At 37.2% G+C, this 22,239-nt stretch overlaps 1 protein-coding gene across 2 annotated transcripts in view; it reads left to right on the top strand.

Annotated features, from left to right (window-relative positions):
* ANO3 (anoctamin 3) overlaps positions 1–22,239 on the top strand; it is a gene marked incomplete at both ends in the record, with an annotated part of 320,161 nt that overhangs the window by 14,865 nt on the left and 283,057 nt on the right. Inside the window, one exon of one of the 2 annotated variants that reach the window (XM_080930914.1) lies at positions 15,479–15,533. The exons of the other annotated variant lie outside the window; for it this stretch is intronic. Coding sequence (XP_080787040.1) covers positions 15,503–15,533 — 31 coding nt within the window. Of the gene's footprint in view, positions 1–15,478; positions 15,534–22,239 lie in introns of those variants that run through there. 2 annotated transcript variants of the gene reach the window in all.

Genomic DNA, 22,239 nt, shown 5'->3' with positions numbered 1-22,239 from the left:
TCATCACAAGGGTGTTATGCTACAGGCACAGCTACGTTAAACACAGTACTTCCCTCAGTGCTGAAATGGGAAAATGTGACTTATCTTTATTGTTTTCAGGTTTGCTGTCTCTCAGAGGTCGAGGGGCTTCTAGACTGTCCTGAAATCCCTTTCACTTGTCATGAGCATTTCTAATCTCCCAGAAGACACAGCTTTTTTAAGCCATGCTCTTCTAGGGTCCTGGCATGGATTAACGGTGGAGCATCATGCAGCCGTACATTTTAACTGAACAGCAATAAGAATGCCCTTCACGTGTGCTTTACGGAAGCTAGGACCTGGCTGATTGATTCTTGTGCTTAGACAGCCCAAGAAGAGGGTGGGAAATGCCTCTGCTCTTTGTTGTCTTGTTTCCTGGTTGTTATTCTAGTATAGTTCAGATTACATTTTATGTTTTACAAAATTTTAAGTATGTTTTAGACAAGAATCTAGATTTCAAACTTTTTGGAGAGAAAAATTTACAAAGAAAATTATTTCATAATGTTTATAATTGGCAACAAAATAATTTTAATAGTGATGGAAGAATAATCTAAAAAATGTTTTTATAAACAAGGGATGTCCAATTAACCTTGATGGGATTACCATTATTGCTTTAATAATTCATATACTATGCTGAGGTTATTTTAAAGGAGCATTCTTTTTTTCTTTAAAATAGTTAAAAATTAGCTTGTAAATGTCAAACTATTTTTCTCTTTTTTTCTTTTTTAACTGATTTTTTTGGATACATTTTATTTACATTTTAAATATTATGCCCTTTCCCGGTTTTTCCTCCATATCCCCTACCCCATCCCCCTACCCCCTGTTTCCATAAAAGTATTCAACCATTTGCCAAACCCCTCCCATCTGACATTCCCCTACACTGGGGCATCAAGCCTTGGTAGGACCAAAGGCTTCTCCTCTCATTGATGCACAATAAGGCCATCCTCTGCTACATGTAGAGCTGGAGCCATGGGTCTGTCCATGTGTACTCTTTGGATAGTAGTTTAATCCCTGGGAGCTCTGGTTGGTTGTTATTATTTTTCTTATGGGGTTGCAAACCTCTTTAACTCCTTCAATTCTTTTCTCTAACTCCTCCATTAAGGACCATGTTCTCAGTTCAATGGTTGGCTGCAATTATCCACCTTTGTATTTATTAGGCTCTGGCAGAGTCTCTCAGGAGACAGTTATTATATCAGGCACCTGTCAGCATGTGCTTCTTGGCATATGCAATTTTATCTGAGTTTGGTGGCTGAATATGATCTGAATCCTCAAGTGGAGGAGTCTCTGGATGGCCTTGCCTTCAGTCTCTGCTCCAAACTTTCTTTTCATATTTCCTCCTGAGAATATTTTTGTTTCCCCTTCTAAGAAGGACTGAAGCATCTGCACTTTGGTCATTCCTTCTTCTTGAGCTTCATGTGGCCTGTGATTTGTATCTTGGATATTCTGAACTTTTGGGCTAACATACACTTATCCGTGATTACATACCATGCGTGTTCTGTTGTGACTGGGTTACCTCACTCAGGATGATATTTTCTAGATCCATTCATTTGCCTAAGAATTTCATAAAGTCATTGTTTTTAATATCTGAGTAGTACTCTGCTGTGTAAATGTGCCCTATTTTCTGTATCAGTTCCTCTGTTGAAGGACATATGGGTTCTTTCTAGCTTCTGGTTACTATAAATAAGTCTGCTATGAACATAGGGGTGCATGTGTCCTTGCTGTATGTTAGAGCATCTTTTGCGTATATGCTCAGGATTGGTATAGCTGGATCCTCAGGTAGTACTATGTCCAATATTTTGAGGAACAGCCAGACTGATTTCCAGAGTAGTTTTACCAGCTTATAACCCCACCAACAATGGAGAAGTGTTTTCCTTTCTCCACATCTTTACCAGCATCTGCTGTCACCTGAGGTTTTATCTTAGCCATTCTGACTTGTGTGAGGGGAAATATCAGGGTTGTTTTGATTTGCATTTCCCTGATGATATTTTTCTTAAAAGATCGTAAAACGAATATAAGTTCCTGGTGTCATGCTTATGATTTTACATGTGCAATCTCATTCAGTCATTTCCATTATGTGGGAATGTGGGTTTCCAATAAGATGCAGAAAGGACAGATGAGACTGAGAAGTTCCTTCCTTTTGCATGTGCTGATTTACAAAGTGCATTTGAATAGTCTCTGTGATGCCCTCATCATTCAAAATGGAGCCCCTACGGTGTTGGCAGATGAATTCTCCTTCAGTGAATTATGTGTTTCTAATTTGGGTTTGTCTTCCAGCAGGGGCTCTGATACAAAAGGTTCTGAGAGTTCTGAAAGGCCTTGAGGTTTCTTGTTTGTCGATGCCAAGCAAGGCAAATACCATCTTTTGTTTAGGACCTGCTAAACCTAACAGATGGCCAATAGCTTAGCTCAGCTTTCCATCTGGAGACAGTCAAGATGGTCCTCTAAAGCCGAGCATCACTGAAAAGGAGCAAAGTTCAGGGGTGCAGAGAACATGCAATAGCAGCCAGGAAAAAAGCATTATTAACATCAAAGGATGACCTATCTCAACATTTTTCCATAGAGAATATGTGAAATAAATATTTACATCTTTATAAAAGGACATGATTCATTAGCACTTAGCTCAGTAATTCTAAAATCTAGATCCACATAAAAATCACTTGGAATGCTTTTAAAAGTCTCCAATACTCAGGTTAACAAGTCAGAACCCCTAGGAGGGAAGTGCTGACATCAATCTTGTTTACTCTTGTTGTTTCCCAATTCATCCAAATCTGCGACCAATTGAGAATTTGTGAAATGCGTTGTTTTCTAAAACCTTATTTTGAGTTATTTTCATAAAACAGTTTTCAATTTTTTAGTTCTGACATGAAGTTTTATATCTGAACAAATGCTCAGAAAATAGAAATGTTGTTAACACATCACTCCGAGGGGTGGTTGAGGGTGGGCTTTTCTCTGAAAAACAGACACTATGTTGGTCAAATGTCAGGACTCTAGGATTTATGATATTATCAATTGCCCTTTTTCCTCTTAGCTGCTAATACAAAAGGTTTGTCAAATACTGGAAATTGTTAAAACTTAGAAGGATCTTAGAACAGACTCTCTGTGGATCCTCACATTTTCATTTCCAAAGTCCCAAGGCAATCTGTGCTTTGGGGGACAAGTGTCACCACTTCCTTGATCATTAAATAATCTGGAACTCAAACAGTGGAACTTGTTCCTATAAGGAATTTAAACAAGGCAGAGAGAGGGCCAAACTCCTGGGGATGGACACCCATGAGACCAAGAAGGGGCATATCCACCAGCTCCAGCAATGAAGGGGCTTTGAGTGTTTGGAAGTGAAACCATCCACATGTTTCCCCCTGGACTTGCTTTTAAGAAGAAGGGAACATTTACTTTACAGTTTTATTATCTTTGATAATCTGAGCTGAGAAATATACAAATGGATCCCATTTCAGCAGGTAGAGTAGGTTTTTCAGTGTTCTGTTTTGTAAGTTCTAAAAATGTGACTTCATTTGAAATCACAATCTGAAACCTATCATGGTTGCTTTTCAATGAATGGCTCGAAAATAGACTTAGCAATACCCAGAATAAGTAGACTAATGGGAATGAGAAAAGGCTTCTTTGTGCTTTTCCTCTTTTCTATTTCAGACTAATTTCAATTTCAATTGTGTGTCTGGAACAAAAAGCAAAAAAATTCCTAAAGTAGACACATTTTATACCACTAACCAGAAAGCAGCAGGGCTGAAGAGAGAGGAAGATCATTTTGCCAACTGTATATACCACATAAACCAGCACAAATATTTTTACCTGGAGAATGTTAGATAGTCCTTGGATCTCTGTGCAGTAAGTATTTAATGGAAGATGGCATATACACCTACACAAACAATAATTAAGACATTAAGTTTTGAAATGCTAAATGACATCATATATTAAAATGGCATTGCTATTTATATAAGATAGTTTGGTACATATTTCTATAAATTCCAGGTAAGAAATAAACCTAACATCAATACTCACTAATAGATTAGTCTGGGGTGTTTGAAGGGGCTTAGTAATTTATTGCTCTAATTTGTTCCCAAAGACGTTATTATTTGAAGGCATGCCTGAGAAACTCTTTAAGAAAGATTCCTCCCAGGCCTACCCCTGTTTGCATATTTTGTGCTATGAAAGACTAGGTCAAAATGGCTACCTCAAAATCACTTTATTTTTTATTTATGTCCTTGGAAGTTTTATGGGATAAAAGAGTTCCAATGTGAATGAAAGGGAAACAGTTGAAACACCACATGTGAACACAGACACCATCATTATTGCTTATTGCCTGAGTTGTCTTAGTTTAAATGGTTATTTTATTTATTTACATTTCAAATGTTACCCTCTTCCCAGTTTCTTCTCTGCAAACCACCTATCCTCTCTCCCTCTTGCTGCTTCTATAAGGGTCCTCCTCACCTCCCCCCACACACACATCCATTCCTGCCCTAACAGTGAGGCATTGAGTCTTCACAGGACCAAGGGTGTCCCCTTCTATTGATGCCAGCCAGATAAGGCCATCCTCTGCTACCTGTGCAGCTGAAGCCACGGGTTACTCCATGTGTACTCTTTTGTTGGTGGTTTAGTCCTTCAGAGCTCCAGGGGTCTGGTTGTTTGATATTATTCTTCCTATAGGGTTGCAAAGCCCTTCATCTCCTTAAGTCCTTCCCCCAACTCCTCCATTAAAGTCCCTGTGCTCAGTCTGATAGTTCGCTGTGAGCATCTGCATCTGTATTTGTCAGACTCTGCCTGAGCCTATCAGAAGACCAGGCAACAGCAAGTGTCTGCAGATGGGATGGATTCCCAGGTGGAGCAGTCTGTGGTTGGCCTTTCCTTCAGTCTCTGCTCCACTCCTTGTCTCTGTATTTCCTTTAGACAAGAGCAATTCTGGGTTAATATTTTTGAGATGGATGGGTCTTTCGCCCCGTTGCTGTGTATTTCAGCTAATGTCATCCTCATTGGGTAATGGGAGCTTTTTGCTTTCCTGTCATATAGGACATTCTATTTACATATTTTTCATGCAAAAATAAAACACAGCCAAGCATCTGTTCCAGAACCTGGTAGGAAAAAAAAAAACTGGCTCCTCAAAGTTGTTCTTTGATTTTCATGGGCACATATAACTTTCTTGTCCAGTTACCCCAAACACACACACACACACACACACACACACACACACACACACACAGAGAGAGAGAGAGAGAGAGAGAGAGAGAGAGAGAGAGAGAGAGAGAAATATAAATAAAATAAATTAAAATATTATTCTTTATGATTGACATTAAATAAGAAGGTTGTTGTTCCTTTTTGTTGGTAACTAATTTTATGTGCAGTGACTTATGTACAAAATTACTCCAGGTACCTGAATTAAATGTGTTCTCATTACAATATGAGTTCATTAACACACCTGCTAATTTTGGCAAGTTGGCAGTTGCTTTCTCAGTCTCAAAATGAAGATATTTTAAAAAAACAAAAGTGGTAAAATCTCTGCATGAGATACTCTGGTAACTTTTGGCCTTAGAAAGCCTATTTCTTCATTTAATGCTTTTTCAGTTGCTTAATTAACAATACAACCTTTTTAGTCACTAGCACACAAAACTTGCTTATCTTCATAATTTATACAGAACAGAAAAGCTAACGTAGTTAGGAAGATGGTTCAGCAGGTAAGGATACTTGATCTTTATTAAATCCTGGGCTCCATATGGTTTAAGGAGAGAACTAACTTCCATCCACATTAACATGACTTCAGAATGGGCTTCTACTAGCTTTCTAAACTGATTCCACTATAATCATGATTAGATTTATTATGAAACTTGAAGTTTTTAATGAGGTCAAGAATTATGAAGAAGGATAAAGTCAGTCAATATGTATCGGTCACATTTTATCATGCGTGGGAATACATAGAATTTCTTATCATTTGTTCCTGTGAGTAATTTGAATTGATGAGTGGTAGCAAAGGCTTTGGTTTCAAAAACACCAACATTTGTAAATCCAGTAGACTCTTAAAAATTAAAAACATATCTCCACAATGTGTATATTAGTGAAATCAGCTTTTAATATGAGAGACATCTTTCACATCAAATTATCTCAAGTTTACTTGGGTACTTGCATATTATGAGCTCAGAACTTTAATCTGGAAAGTTCCAACATATCACCTAGAACTTCCACTGGGTATCTCCAGAGACACCAGGAAGCCATGATCAACAGGTTTGTTCGTGTGTTTTATTAATTTAGATACAATTTAAAGGTCTTACAGATATCTAAAGTATTCTTAGAGATACCTTCTGATAATACTCTGTACAAATTGAAGGTAGAAATAACTGACCACTTTTATTACTTGTCAAACCATCCCATTTAACTGACTATTCCTATTAACTGTGTGTTAATATTTCTCTTCTCTCTTCAACAAGTGCTCCTTATTTAAATTTTTATTACTTAATTATTTTCTTCATTTACATTCCAAATGCTGCCACATTCTAGGTTCCACCCTCTCAGATAATCTCACCATAACCTTGAGGATATCCATGAGGATTATAGTAAATTATCATTTATGAGGAATTTCAGTACTTCAAAATTATGTTATTTATTTACATTCCAGCCATTGCCCCATCCTGGTACCCGCTCCTACAGTTCCTCATCCCCTTTATCCTCCCCCTGCCTCCAAGAGGGTGCCCCCCTTAGGAATCACTTTTTCCTGGGACTTCAAATCTTGAGAAGATTAGGTGCATCGTCTCTCACTTTAAGCCAGACTAGGCAGTTCTCTGTTATATGTGTTCTAGTGGGGCTTCGAACCTGCTCCCTGGTTGGTGGCTGAGTCTCTGGGAGCCCCCAGGAGTTTGGGTTAGTTGAGACTACTGGTTTTCCTATGGGGTCATCTTCCCCTTCAACTTCTTCAAACCTTCCCTTAATTCCACCATAGGGTCTCCAACTTTAGTCCATCGGTTGGGTGTAAGTATATGCCTCTGTCTCAGTCAGCTGCTGGCAGGGCCTCTCAAAGAACAGCCTTGCTAGGCTCCTGTCTATAAGCACATCATGGCATCAGTAATAGTGTCAGGCCTTGATGCTCCACCCTCCATGAGATAGATCCCAAGTTGGGCTGGTTGCTGAATCACTTGCCTTCAGTTTCTTCTCCATTTTTATTTCTGCAGGTCTTTTAAACAGGAAAAATTCTGGGTCAGAAATTTTGACTGTCGGTTGGTAACTTTGTCTCTCTACTTGATGCCCTGTCTTTTTACTGGAGGTAGATTCTTCAAGTTCCCTCTCCTCACTGTTAAGCATTTTAACTAAGGTCATTGAGTCCTAAGAGTCTGTCACCTCCTAGATCTCTGCTACTTTCTAGAGGATTCCCCCATTTTCCACCCAAGAGGCAGTGTCCAATTCAGGGTTTCTATTCCTGAACAAAACAGCACAACCAAGAAGCTAGTTGGGGAGAAAAGGGTTTATTCAGCTTAAACTTCCACACTGCTGTTTTTCAACAAAGGAAGTCAGGAACTCAAGCAGGTCAGGAAGCAGGAGCTGATGCAGAAGCCATGGAGAGATGTTACTTACTGGCTTACTTCCCCTGGCTTGCTCAACCTGCTCACTTATAGAACCCAGGTCTGCCAGCCCAGGGATGGCACCACCCACAATGGGCTGGGCCCTCCTCCCTTGATCACTAGTTGAGAAAATGCCTTACAGCTGGATTTCATAGAGGCATTTTCTCAACTGAGGATCCTTTCTCTGTGATAACTCCAGCTTGTGTCAACTTGACACAAAACCAACCAGTACAGGAAGCATATTTCTATTCTTTCTCCTGGCCCTCTGGACTTCTCTCCTATCTCCTCTATTGTACCTCATCCATTCCCACTTTCCTCCTTCCCCTCTCCTATCCTGCTCCCTCCCTCCCTCTAAGTCCATTGATTATTTTGTTCCCCCTTCTAAATGGGATTGAAGCATCTTCACTTGGGCCTTTCTGGTTGTTAAACTTCCTTAGGTTTAGGGATTGTTTACTAGGAATTCTGTACTTTTTTGGCTAATATCACTTATTTGTGAGTACATAAATACAATGAATATCCTTTTGAGTTTGGGTTACCTCACTAATAATAATATAGGACAAATCGGCAACCTAATGATTGAAGAGAAAAAAAAAACTTCACTAACCCTATGCTTGATTGAGGGATAATATCCAAAATGTATGAAGAACTCAAGAATTTAGCCTCCAAAAAATAAATAACAATCTAAAAAATAGTAAACAGGGCTAAATAGAGAATTCACAACAGAAGAACCTCCAATGGCTGAGAAGCACATAGAGAAATGTTCAAAGTTCTTAGTAATCAGGGAAATACAAATCAAAACAACCTTGAGATTCCACTTTACACCAATTGAAATGGCTAAAATCAAAACCTCTCGTGATAGCACCTGCTGGTGAGGTTTGGAGAAAGAGCGACAGTCCTGCACTGCTGGGGGGAATTGCAGACTGGTACAACTGTATGAAAATCAATCTGGGAGTTCTGCAGAAAACTGAAGATAGTTCTATCTGAAGACTGAGCTATTCTGCTCCTGGGCATATACCTAAAAGTTGCCCCTGCCATACCAAAAGGACAGGGTCTTGACTAAAATTATAGCAGCTTTTTTTGTAATAGTCAGTAGCTGGAAACAACCGGGATGTCCTTCAAACAAAGAATGGATAGAGGAAATGTGATTCATTTACACAACAGAGTACTATTCAACTATTAAAAACGAGGACATCATGAATTTTGAGAAATTTCATTTTTAAGAAATAAATTGTTGGTCAGTATTAGAAATAACCAGTAGGTGGCATGTTTCCAACACAGAAAACACCTGCTTTCTCCCAAGAGTCTGCAAACAGCTTGTGGAAGGCATAGGCAACTGAAATTATGCAGAATATAAGCAGGGGGCTGGAAAAATTCAGGGAAGGCAAAACTCTTAATCCACCCACATCAGCTACTGCAGAAAGTCTGGACAGACTGGCGTCTTATTTTTCCTCACTTCTCAACTTCAATTGCAAAAAAAGATAATTTTTGTTCATTTCCTTTCAAAACTTAAAACTGGCCATTTGTTGCCAAGTGTAGCTTCCACCACTCAACAATTCATTGGTCCTAAGCACCGTTCTTCTCCTTAATTTCAGTTATTGACACAATGGGGGAAACAGTCATTCTCCCTGTGAATGTTTGTACCTAGTTTCCTGTTAGGCATTCTAAGGACATCATTCTTCTTCATTCTGTAACAAGCTAAGGAGGTTTTCATTCATGTCCTTGAATGGACCTGTGGAGATCGGTTACAATAAATCAAAAACACTTGATTATTCTGCAGCAGATTTGTATGTGTTTACCCACACATATATGTATATATGTATAAGTGTATATGTGCATATATGCAGACACATATATGTATACATGTATATATGGCGTGTATGATGTATATGTGTATATGCATAGATGTTTAGATGTATAGCTATAGATGTAGCTGATGTATATTATATGTAGATGTAGATGTGTGATATGGATGTATGACGTAGATGTGTATATGTATATATACACATACATGTTAGAACTCAAAATTACTAAAGCTTCATTCCTTGTATATCTTCCTGGCTTATCAGACTATATCTGAAAATGTAAGACTCTGAACAACCATTATTTGAGCTTTTCAATGTGTTGGAATTTTTAACAGGTTCGACAGATTGTGACTTTCATTTCATCACTTGGGTTCTAAACAATTTTGAAATAGAATAGGGATGGGAATTTAAAGGATAATTGTTTAATTGACAAAAGCTACATGAGGTGAGTTTAAAAATATATGACCCAATGATCTTACCTACTTTTCTGTCCTCCTTATGAATCTGATAAAACTGCCTTTCTATGACTAACACACATTCAGAAAACCAAGGATATCCACAGGGTATATTCTACGTACCACCAGGCAAGAGAGAGTGGGGAAAAAAATCAGAAAGACAAAAGTGCCAAACTCAGTATTCTAAAGTCCTCTTTTTTTTTTAGCAGTTTGGTTTTTTTTTATATTAAATTTATACATAATTCAGATAATACAGGCTTTCCTCTGAGGGAAAGAAGGCCAATTGTCTACATTAAGTTACTCCACATGAAAACACAAGAAGAAGCCTAGAGAACTGTGGCCAAATGCCTGTGTTTTGATATTTTAGTGTCAGTATTATTAAAGGTAGATGATACATTGGTAAGGTTTGCTCTAATGCAGTGGTTGGGTTGATTTGGGTGATATGTAATTATAATTCTTTGACTCTACTGGTTGATGAATTATTAGGGTGAACTAATATATATTAGTATGTAAATATATGTACTAGACTATCAGTACTAGTGTATAAACACACACACACTCAGAGAGAGAGAAGAAGGGAAATTCATAAACTTACAAAGAGTACCTTAATAGGGGAATGAGACCTCAAAACAGGCTGGGATAAAAACAAAGCAGGTACCAGACCACATTTGTCATGAAGAAAAACTGTGGTTTCTAAGGGGAGAAAGGTAGCTATCTGGGGTGAGGTGGAGGTTAGGGATTAGAGCAGAGAAGAAAATTTAACAAAAAGTTTATGAATTTGTCAGTTAAACCTCTTAAAATACTGAGTTAAAAATATCAATACAAAATAAAAAGATGGAAAATAATATCATAGGCATACAAGTAACATTGTATAAAATGGACAGAATGAGATTTATATATCTGGAACCTTTGTGTGTTTCTGAATGTGAATGTAAAAATAACCAAAGTACAAGAGGTCAAAGGACAGAAATTTGAAAGAGAGATCACATGAGAGGGATTAGAACACAAAAAGGAAAATCAAACAAAAATTTTAAGCACACACACACACACACACACACACACACACACACACACACACGAAGAGAGGCAGAGAGGCAGAGAACTGGAATCAGTGAATTGATATATTGGGGCTTTCCAGAAAGATGGAGATGTTTTCAAAGAATTGGCTTAGTAGGAAATACAGTTATCTGGTCTCATAGCAGTAGAAAGGTGCGCTATATCACTACATATGTGAGCAGGTGTGTGGGGACTGTGGATGTTCCTTCAAATCCCTTAGTGAGACAGGAAGTAAAACCATCAGCTGAGAGTGTGATTTGAAGAGGAGGTGCTTTTAAACAGGACAAATTTTGAGTTGAAGAACAGAGAGAGACTGAAGGAATGGCCAAGCACCAGTGCCTGGCACTATTAATAATACTCCGTTAGTTTTGCAGACAGGAGCCTAGCACAGCTGTTCTCTAAGAGGCTCTATCCAGCAGCTGATTGAAACATGCCGAAACCCACAGCCAAACACTGGACCGAAGAAGATCAGGGGAGAATTGGCAGAAGGACTGAAGGCCCTGGAGGGAATAAGAACTCTACAGAAAGACCAGCAGTGTTAACCTGGACTCCTTGGAGCTTTCAGAGACTGAATAACCAACCAAAGAGCAAACATGAGCTGGGCCAAGGCCCTCACCCAGCACATATGTAGCAGATGTGCAGCTCAGTCTCCAGGTGCCCCCTTCCCCATCAACTGAATATAAGCTCTTCCTAAAACTGTAGCCTGCCTGTAGTATCTGCCTTGGCTGGCCTCTGTAGGAGAAGATGGGCCTCAACCAGCAGAGACTTGATGTGCAGTTGGGGGAGAAGGGGTTGCTCAGCACCCTCCCAGAGAAGAAGGGTGAGAAGGTGGATGAGATACTCTGTGAGGGGGGAACTTTGTGGGAGGAGTTATTGGGTTATAAATATCATAATTAATTTAAAGAAAAAATAATTGATTAAAAAATAACCCTTAATCTGTCTCAAGAGAACAAGAGAACAGACAATCCAACTAAAAATAGGCAGAGTATTTGGAGACTGCTAGCTTGACTACAAGATTGATCACATAAAAATGAGCTCAATCATCATCAAATATCAGGGATATGCAAAATGAAGCAAAATAAAACATAGTAAAATTTAAAAAAAGGAAGGTTATGAAAAAGTGTTGAAAGGTTAGGACAAAATGATTTTTGTACTCTTTTCATTATCACTTTGTTGGATATTCTCTGCATCCCCTTGCTTCCATGAAGATACTCTCATTCCCTACCACCCTCTCCCACCTCAGCGCCTTGATATTTCCCTACACTGGGAATATGAGCCTTCACTGGACCAAAGGCTTCTCCTCCCATTAATGCCAGACAGTTCTATCCTCTGTTACATATGCAATCGAAATCATGGGTCTCTCTGTGTGTACCAAGTGGTTGGTGTTTTAGTACCTAGTAGCTCTGGGGTTGTGGGGTTGGTTGATATTGTTGTTCTTCTCATGGTGTTGCAAACCCTTTCATGCTCAGTCTCATGATTAGCTACAAGCATCCTAATCTGTATCCGTATGGCTCTGATAGAGCTCTTGAGGAGGCATCCACATCAGACTCCTGCCAATAAGCACTTCTTAGCATCAGCAATAATTACGGCATAGTGGCTGCATATGGGATTGATTCCCAGGTGAGGCGGTTTAGGGATGATCTTTCCTTCAATTCCCACTTCTCTATTTGTCCCTGTATTTTCTCCTGTGAGTATTTTGTTTTCCCTTTTAAGAAGGACTAGGGAATGCACATTCTGGATTTTCTTCTCTTTGAACATCATAAATTATGTGAATAGTGTCTTGTGCATCTCAAGGTTTGTGGGCTAGTATCTGCTTATCAGTGAGTACATACCATGAGTGTTTATTTGTGACTGGGTTACCTCACTCAGGATGATGTTTTTACTTCCATCCATTTTTCTAAGAATTTTATGAACTCATTGTTTTTAATATCTGAGTAGTTCTGCATTGTGTAAATGTACCACGTTTTCTATAACCATTCCTTTGTTGAAGGACATCTGAGTTCTTTCCAGCTTCTGGTTATTATAAATAAGGCTGCTATGAACATAGTGAAGTATGTATCCTTGTTATATGTTGGAGTGTCATTTGGGCAGACATCCAGTAGTGGACTAGCTGGGTCTTCAGGTAGTAGTACTATGTCCAGTTTTAGGAGGAACTGCCAGACTGATTTCCAGAATGTAACAACTTGTAATTCCACCAACAATGGAGCAGTATTCCTCTTTCTACATATCCTCACCAGTATTTGCTACTGAGAAGCACCTAAAGAAATATTTAACATCCTTAGTCATCAGGAAAATGAAAATCAAAACAACCCCGAGATTCCACCTTATACCAGTCAGAATGGCTAAGAAGACAAAATTTTCCTGTAGGTAAATGAGAACAAAGGTGTCTGTGGCGGGGATATATTTCTCTACTTGCCTGTCTTCATGGAATGCTTAAAGTCTTCTATATGAATTTTAATTTACACAATATTGGCTTTTCTTCTTATACAGTTGTAAGTTAGCTGCTCAGACATGAACAAATGCACACACACACACACACACACACACACACACACACACACACACACACACTTTATCCCTCATATTTTAAAAGAAGGATTTTATATATTTTGTAGACTTTTCAAAATGTTCTTTAATTAGTGCCATATTCATATTACAGTTATAGTTGAGAGGTACTTGTATAAATAAGAACAATATATAACCCAGTGCCAAATAGTCAGCCCAGAAAACATACATTAAACATCATCATATGTACTAAACAGCTTACCTTCAGGAATGTGCTATGTACATAAACTGTTTATTTGGTAGTAAGAGATGATACCTAAATCAGTCATTATATATGACAAATTATAGTGCTAATGTAAAATGTTTTAAGATTTGGTACTGAACTTTGTAGAATCCTTACAACTGATTCATAATTTTACTGAATTATAGTATGGCAATAAACTCAAGAATGCATGCACTCCTGTCCTATTAAGTAAAATATTTTATAGCTGCCTGCTTATCAGCCTGAGGATGTGCTGATTTATGGGAGCCTTTTCAGGGCACTAACAAGGTTTAAAATGAAATGGAGCTGCTCTTTTACACTAATCAATCACACAAAAGCACAACATTTTCTGATGTCATCTCATGCTTTCCATACATTTCATGCTCATTTCTATATGATTGCATGTATCACACAGTACTGTCATTGAGCAAGGAAACCAGCTCTCTTCTCGCCATATTTTCCCTAGTTTTTCTTTCTTAAATGAAGAAAATTGTTCATATTTTATAAATTTTATATTTATTTGGCCATGTGATCTATCCCATATGGAATTAATATTCACACTAATTGCTGTGCCGGTATTTGCATCACATTCCATTTTTATGCATACATTCATGTTATGGCTCTATGGAATTGTGGGGCAGAGTTTTGATGAAAACAGTGCCTTGGTTCAAGGTTTCGATTCAGCACTTTTTTAAATTAAAAATATGAATTCTTACATAATCAAGTTCAACCCATTCATTTTTCAGACATGAAAATAAGAAAAGGAATTCCTCAAGGTCATCCAGTGAGGTTAGGCATGACTCACTTGCAGTCTGAATTGACTCATTAGCTCTTTTGGAGACAAAACCAATATTACACACTGACAGTTCTGGCCCTAATCATGAAAAACAGTTGTGGGTTAGGTTGTGTATTGTCATCTATAATGTGTGACTCAGTCCAGTTTGAAGACCATCAATCATGGAGTCGGTGAGTGGTTTCAGGCAGTATTGAAACATTTCAGTTTCTCATTTAACATCGTCTAGTAGTGACATTTTTCCCTTGCAAGGCTTCGTAGTGCATGCAGCTTTTATCCAGTGAAGACAGACTTGATAATAGACAAATAACATATTTACAGAATTTTAATTCAGCCCCTCAGACTTGCATAGCTTTGTTGAACTGCATTATCCACCAACACGGGAAACGCTTTTCTAAAACCCATGATTATCACTAAATATCAATTTAATTTAAGAAACTGACTTTGGAAAGTCACTTAGAGCTGGGTTTTAAAGTACAGATTTTGCTGTGATGTTTGTGTAGATGCTTGCTTGTGGTCAAACGGGACATTCTAGTGTGGATGAGTGACTCCAAAGAAAGTGGAGTTAAAAAAGCACAGGTTACAAAATTTTGATGATTTAATAAGGCTGTGAAATGAAGCATTTAAGCAAAGAAAACTGGCACATCTTTCAAGGTTGGGTGTGCAGGATACAAAAAGAGCATCTTACTCACACTGGGAGAATATAATTGGAAAATCTGGCTACCCTAAGCTTTCTCAAAGATGACAGCTAAATCAGCTTACATAACCATAAGCAAAGGAGAATATACCCACCTGCTTAGTTTTTAATGCAATTTTACTGAAAGTTGTGTTCTTCCTACACACTTCAGAGTAACTTCAATCCATTCTAGATAGTAGTTTTGCTGCAGCTACAGTAAATACAAAGGCTTTTTTACTTTTTCTTTCTTTTTTCTTTTTTTGGCATGGTAATTTTCTGTTCTTTCTGGTCTAATGAATTTGGGAGAAATTTTTATCTTGTTCTTTTGTTCCCTCTCACAGATGTGCAAGAGTTGTATTCATCTTGTCATGGCCTTGAGAAGAGTATGTGGGCAGCCCAAGGCAAATACAATGAAGGTAAGATTTGGGGTTGAAGTTTTAGGCGTTGTCACTGACTCAAAGCTCCCATATAATGAGGTAGTAATGTCATAAGATTCATTCAGTGTGAAATTCTGAAACTGCTGCCTGTGTCCTGAACTAATCGTTGCCTGACCCCACCTGCCCTTGGGGCTTGAGGTGAGGAGGCATAGAGTCAAGAACACAGACTCTAGGAACAGGTAAGAAATAGTTGATCAAGTCCATCTGAGCACTGCTGCAAGTTCTTTTAATGTCCTCACCCACACCCCATTTGTCCCAAGAAAGCATCTCTTCTAAACAGCAGCCCCCGATTGGCTGGCATTGTATATTCCCAGTGCACCCGTGTGTATCCTGTAATGCGTGTGTTTGGACAATGTATGTGTTAGGTCCATAGTATGATTGCTAGTACCCCTAAAGTGCTATTTCCCATGTCATAAAAATAACTTCAGTAATTTTTTGGTATTAGTAATAAATCCTGTAAACTTGGCTATTAGTACTCTATTTCTGTAAAAATGTCTGGTTTGTTTTTTCCAGAATAAGGTATTACCATCTATAGCTGAGAATTCATGGCTTATCATGCATCAAATATAGTCCACCTTGAAATGCCTCTCTGTAACTACTAAGCTAGGTTTTATTGGTTGTATTTTTTTCTTTTTTTACTCTACTGGAGATGAGCGTGGTAGTGCAGGTTAACAGTTATAAACTCCAGGATGACCTGAACAATCTGGTTTTCCTGATTCAATCAACAGCATGCTCAGATTACAGGGATAGAGCACCATGACCAGATTTTATTTTCTTCTTAAAAGTATTATATCACTCATTATCACAGAGTTGGCAGTTTTTAGGAAAGTATATGACTGTAGTTGCTGGAAGAACATTCATTAACTCCCAGTTGGTACCAGATGTCTTCATGTCTTAACTGAACCATGCATAGTAACCTGGGCAGTAACAGGGATGCTCTGTGAGTCTGATCTAAAAATCTTCTTGTTTTATTGAAAACCACTTCTAATCTTTAAATCACCTGTTATTATTTCGAATATTTTTTTAAAAAATAAGCAAATCAATACATTTTCTTCTACTTTCTCAGTAAATTCTGGTTTGAATGAGTCATGAATTTTTTCCATTAATTTATTTTTAAGATTGCACAATCAATTATACACATTTATGGTACATATGATGTACATTATTTTACTAGTATCTAACTTGTCATAATCTAATCAGGTTAGCTAGCCCTATAATTTCTCTACATGTTTCTATCTCCATTGAATTTTGAGGCTTTTAATTCTTCTACTACTTTAAAAATATGCAGTGGCTTGCTGTGAATTATAGTTACCCTGCTGTGTTGTAAAACACTAGGACACTAGGTCGGACTCATGCCTCTGAACTGTAATTCATAATTCTTGGGAGTGTAAGTTAAACTTCAGAGTTCCAAACAGGAAGTTGTTTTGTCCTGTTTCCCATGTTGTTCTTAGAAAAGAGTCTGGAAGAGTTCAATCTTTATGCCAGCCATTTCATTGTTTAAACAAAAGACAGAAACAAACCTTCATATCTTTAACTAAATAATTTTATATCTTCGGGTAATATTCACATCACTGCCATGGGTCTCCTTTTCAAAAGACACTGAGCTTTGTGATACTCAATGGAAAGACACTGAAAAAAGTCAGATTCAGACTCCAAAGCTAAATATTGAGTCAGGATAATACATGAAATAGGGTAGTGGCCCCTTTCATATATATAATTTGTTTACACACATATATAAGGAAATGTAAGTTATATGTGAGCACCCTGACACCTAAGAAATAATTTTATCATATATTCTAAGTTCAAGAATTTTCATCATTACATCATGACAAAGGGGTTTATGTTCTTGCATTAAGTAACATGGCATTATAATTTATATTGTATTTTTAAAGGAAGTATATAAGAAGTAGAGAGCAAGCAGATTGTATCTATGTATTTAGGAAGAGGTATATAAACAAGTAGATTGTATCTATGTATTTAGAAATATATGTGTAGACAGACACCTATATGTAAGAAATAACAATTAATGAATAAAAAAGGCCATCAAGGAAGCACATATGGAAGAGTGTAGGAGGAGGAAAGATCATGGGAAATTACATAACCATATAATAATTTTGTGGATATAGTAGAGAATAAAAGAAATGCCTGCATTTTCTGACATAAAAATCCATCTGGTGCATAGCAATAAATGTTTATAATAAAAGGTAAGACATGCTTATCTATCCAAGAAGAGATACTGTGACTTACAGTAAAGCATCAGTTCAGTATATCTTAGAACTGGACAATGGCAAAGTAGGACATGGCAGTAGAATCATAACAAAGCGTATCACATATGTCTTCTTAACAGATTCATATTGAACAGTGACAACAAACCAGTTACATTCATTGCCTTCACTTTAAAATGTGAGGTTTTGATTGAAATTATGTACGTAAAACATTTGGTTATGAAGACTCCGGTTATGTAATGTTTGTTACATAACTTATTCCTCCTCTTCCCCAATTTTCTCATTATAAAATTGAATAACTGCATTGACCCTAATATCAGGATTAAAGTAGCTTTTTTGTGCACTCATGTTTTTTAGTGATCATATTTATTATTATAATATCTATTTTTATGTGATAGCATCCTATATCCATATGTTCTGAATAGATTGGCTATGGGGAGGGGAGAAAGCCCTGAGTGTGAGGTCCTGAGTGAATGTGTGTTATGGACATGAACAAGGCAATGACAAGAACCCCAGCTTTGGAATCAAAGAGAAACACCAAAACATTTTATGCTGGTCTGAGTTTGGATTTGATTTTAAACAAAAGTATTCAACATTCTTTCCTCTATGGATATTTTCAGTCTTAAGTCTATTCCCCAAAAGACTGCTTCTACAGATATTAGCTACACCTGTCCTTTATCCAGCTGCATGCCATAAACCTGGTTTCCTTCTTTATCTGAATAAAATAACTCCATCTTATTTTACGTTGTAGGCAATAAGCCTTACTCCATGTTCAAGCATATGTAATACACACATTGAACTTCCAAAGTTGCTTAGGTTTACTCATCAATCTCTCTGTCTCATTCTGCCTCCATCTCTCTGTCTCTCTCTGTCTTTGTCATTCTATCTATGTCACTGTGTGTGTTTCTGTCTCTCTGTATGTCTCTCTGGCACTCTTTCTCTCTTTGCATTTTTGAATATTTTATTTATTTACATTTCAAATATTATTGCCTTTCGCTGTTACCCATTCTCTTACTCCCATTCCTCCTTCCCATGCTTCTATGAGAATGCTTTCCCTCCCACCCAACCACTCTCACCTCACCACCATAGCATTCCCCTACACTCGGAAACAAGCCTTCACAGTTTCAAAGGTTTCTCCTCCTATTGATTCCAGACAATGCCTTCTTCTGCTACATATACAAATGGAGCCATGGGTCTCTCCATGTGTACACTTAGCCTGGTGCTTAAGTCCCTGGGAGCTCTGGGGAGTCTGGTTGGTTGATATTGTTGTTCTTCCTATGGGGCTGCAAAGGCCTTCAGCTATTTCAGTCCTATCTCTATCTAGCTACTCCATTAGCATACCCGTGCTCATTTAATTGGTTAGCTTCTAGCATCCTCATCTGTATCAGTATGGCTCTGGTAAAGCCTCTCAGGAGACATACATATCAGGTTCCTGTCAGCAAGCACTTCTTGGCATCAGCAATAATGACTGGGTTTGGTGACTGCAAATGGATGGATCCCCAGGTGAAGCAGTCTCTAGATGGCCTTTTATTCAGTCTCTGCTTCACTCTTTGTTCCTGTATTTCCTCCCATGAGTATTTTCCCCTTCTATGAATGACTAAGTTCTTCAAGACTTTTAGCATGAAGCGGTGTTGGATTTTTTGTCAAATGTTTTTTCAGCATCTGAAGAGATAATCATGTATTTTTCTTTCAGTTTTTTTTTTTTCTAATTTTATTGGGTATTCTCTGTATTTACATTTCAAATGTTATAACCCCCCCACTCACTTCCTCCTCCCTCTCAACTTGTTTCCATGAAGGTGCTTCCTTTCCCTATCCCCCTTTCCACCCCAGCTCTCTGGCTGATGATGCTGTTCTTCCCATGAGGGTGCAAATCTTTCAGCTATTACAGTCCTTTCTCTATACCCAAAAGACGTTCCAACATGTAACAAGGACACGTTCATCCATCTGAATAGTAACCATGAATGCGTTACTCCTTCTTTGCTTTGCTCTGATGAGCTAGCGACTTATTTACTCCGTAAAAGTCATGGACTACAGCTTGGTATTGAAAGTAAACGAAATGTTTTTTTAAAAGAAAATGATTGTCTGGAATACCATGCTGAAACGTGAGAAGGTTCCCTATTATAACTGTTAGAAAGAAGTCATAGTCATCCATCTCTTTCTTCTCCTTCTCTTTCTCAGTCTTCATCTGTGCTACTTTCTTCATTTTCCAAAGCTCATATTGTCTTGAATCTCCAAGGCTCAACTAAACTAGTCCTTCTTTTCTCTGAGATGAAAGGCTACAGGGCTCATAGGAAATGACTTAGTATTAAATTTCTTCAAAGAGGTTTACATAATCACTTCATTTTAAATCGCTTCTTAACAATAAGTCTTCAGTGACAACTATGAGTCAAAGAGACATAAAAATTATTATCTAATCCACCTTCCATTCCAAAATATCAAGTGACTTAAATGTATAACCACTATCAAGATTTGTTGCCTCATGCACTTCCTTCTTTTTCCTCTACCATTTATGCTGCCTGTTCTATTTCTTCTTCTTACTTGGTGTGGTAAGGTATAACTGTTTAGACTATAGAACTAGTCATTACTTGAATTGATATTAGAAGTTTTATAAATATATTTTATTCTTTCTGGAGTTTACATACTTGTGGTAGACACTTCTTGCTTTTCTATAAGTCCCATGTAAACCTGTAACCATGTTACTGGGAAAAACAAAAACAAAAAGAAAGCTACAGATTGTTCTACTTACATATGGCTTCTGGAATATTCCATCTAATTAGCAATCAGTCCATAAATGCTGATGTATTATCTGTTATTTCCCATGTTGTTATCTCTGTACACAAAGATCAGATTCTCTACAGCAGCTCAAACTCTTCTTTGTTTATAGATTATGTTTTTTAACCACTAAAACTTCCTCAGTTTGGAACTTTCCTTTGTTTTTCACACTGTCCTGAAGTCTTCCCTTCCCAGACATATATCAACCTAAAGCAGAGACTATCCAATCCTTGCAAAGACAGTTCTTGATTTCACAAAAGAAATAAAGAAAAAAACACTCAATTTGAGAAGATGTTTGATAAGCAGGAGACAGTGTGACTGTAAGACATTGGCCTTTCAGTTCCAAGTGAATTTTTATGTTTTTAACAGTGTCTTGTTTTTTTACAAAAGAAGCTGTAAGATTTGACTGTTTACAAAACTTTTAACAAAATAGAACATTTGTAGACCTGACCTTATTAAGTAGCTCCAAGTTAAGATTTCCATCAACTGTGTACCTCTACTCTATGGACTTGATATTGTTGACTGTCATTGAGTAACAAGTAGCCATTCTTCCCAGTTTTACTAAATTCAACAGCACAAAATATATAGGTTTTGTACAAGTAAAATATCAATTGAAAAAAGCAAGTAGAAATAAGCTATGTGGCCACTCTAGCAATCGGTAACACCTGTCTTATCTACTGACATGCAGAGCTTACACAGATGTGGGTGTGTGGTGTGTAAGTAACAGTGAAATACTATATGAGATGCCCTAGCCAGTCTCAGAACAGAGTATCTGACTTCAATGTTATAACTATTTCAATAATTAAACATCATTATAAGCTTCAAAGATTTAATTTTACATGTACCGAGACAAAGATTAAGATAAATAAGTTCTAGTGACACAAGTACCCTTGAAAGTCATGGCATAAGATTTCCTGAGATGCTTTAAGGTCAGGACTGCCTATGTTCTTAGCTGAGTCTGTATTTGGAAACCAGAGACTAAGCATTATACTAAATACAACTACACTAAAGGTGCAATTTAGTGACACATCTCTTAGGAGAAATAGAAAGCTTAGCACATGATTAATGCTTAAAGGGACATGACTAACTGGCATAATGGAATCACAGAACAACCCATGGTTTGACTTAATTAAGTGTTAACTTTCCTAGTAAAGATAAAGATGTTCAGAAGACATATTGTGTGGGCTAGTATATTCAGAGAAGAAAGGGCCTTGGAGAACTTGACTAGTGAGCAGCAGGTGGAGAATAATCTAAAAAGATCACATGTATATAAAATCTGGATACACAGATGGGATTGAAAGTAAGAAAAGGAAAAAAGAATGATAGAATTATATTTTAATTTTCAATGTAAATCTTTTTAAAAGAGGAAAAATGCAAAGGTGACATTTTATCTACTTAATATATACATAGATGTTTTATATATATATATATATATATATATATATATACATAGATTATATGTACATAGATGTGACTATATAATATATACATATATGAGTATAATTGTATATAAATTATATTAATTATATTATTAAATTGTATGTAAATATATGCATATTCAAATACTGACCAAACAAATTATATCTGGTTAATAAATTATTAGACTAGATAATGAGATACCTTTAATGTTCTGATTTGTTTTATACATACACATATATGCATAGATTTACAGAAGTTATAATTATAAT

This window comes from Micromys minutus (assembly GCF_963924665.1).
Source record: "Micromys minutus genome assembly, chromosome: 17".
Taxonomy (NCBI): Eukaryota; Metazoa; Chordata; class Mammalia; order Rodentia; family Muridae; genus Micromys; species Micromys minutus.
The sequence above is the reverse complement of the archived record's forward strand: the minus strand, read 5'-3'. Positions and strand labels throughout refer to the sequence as shown.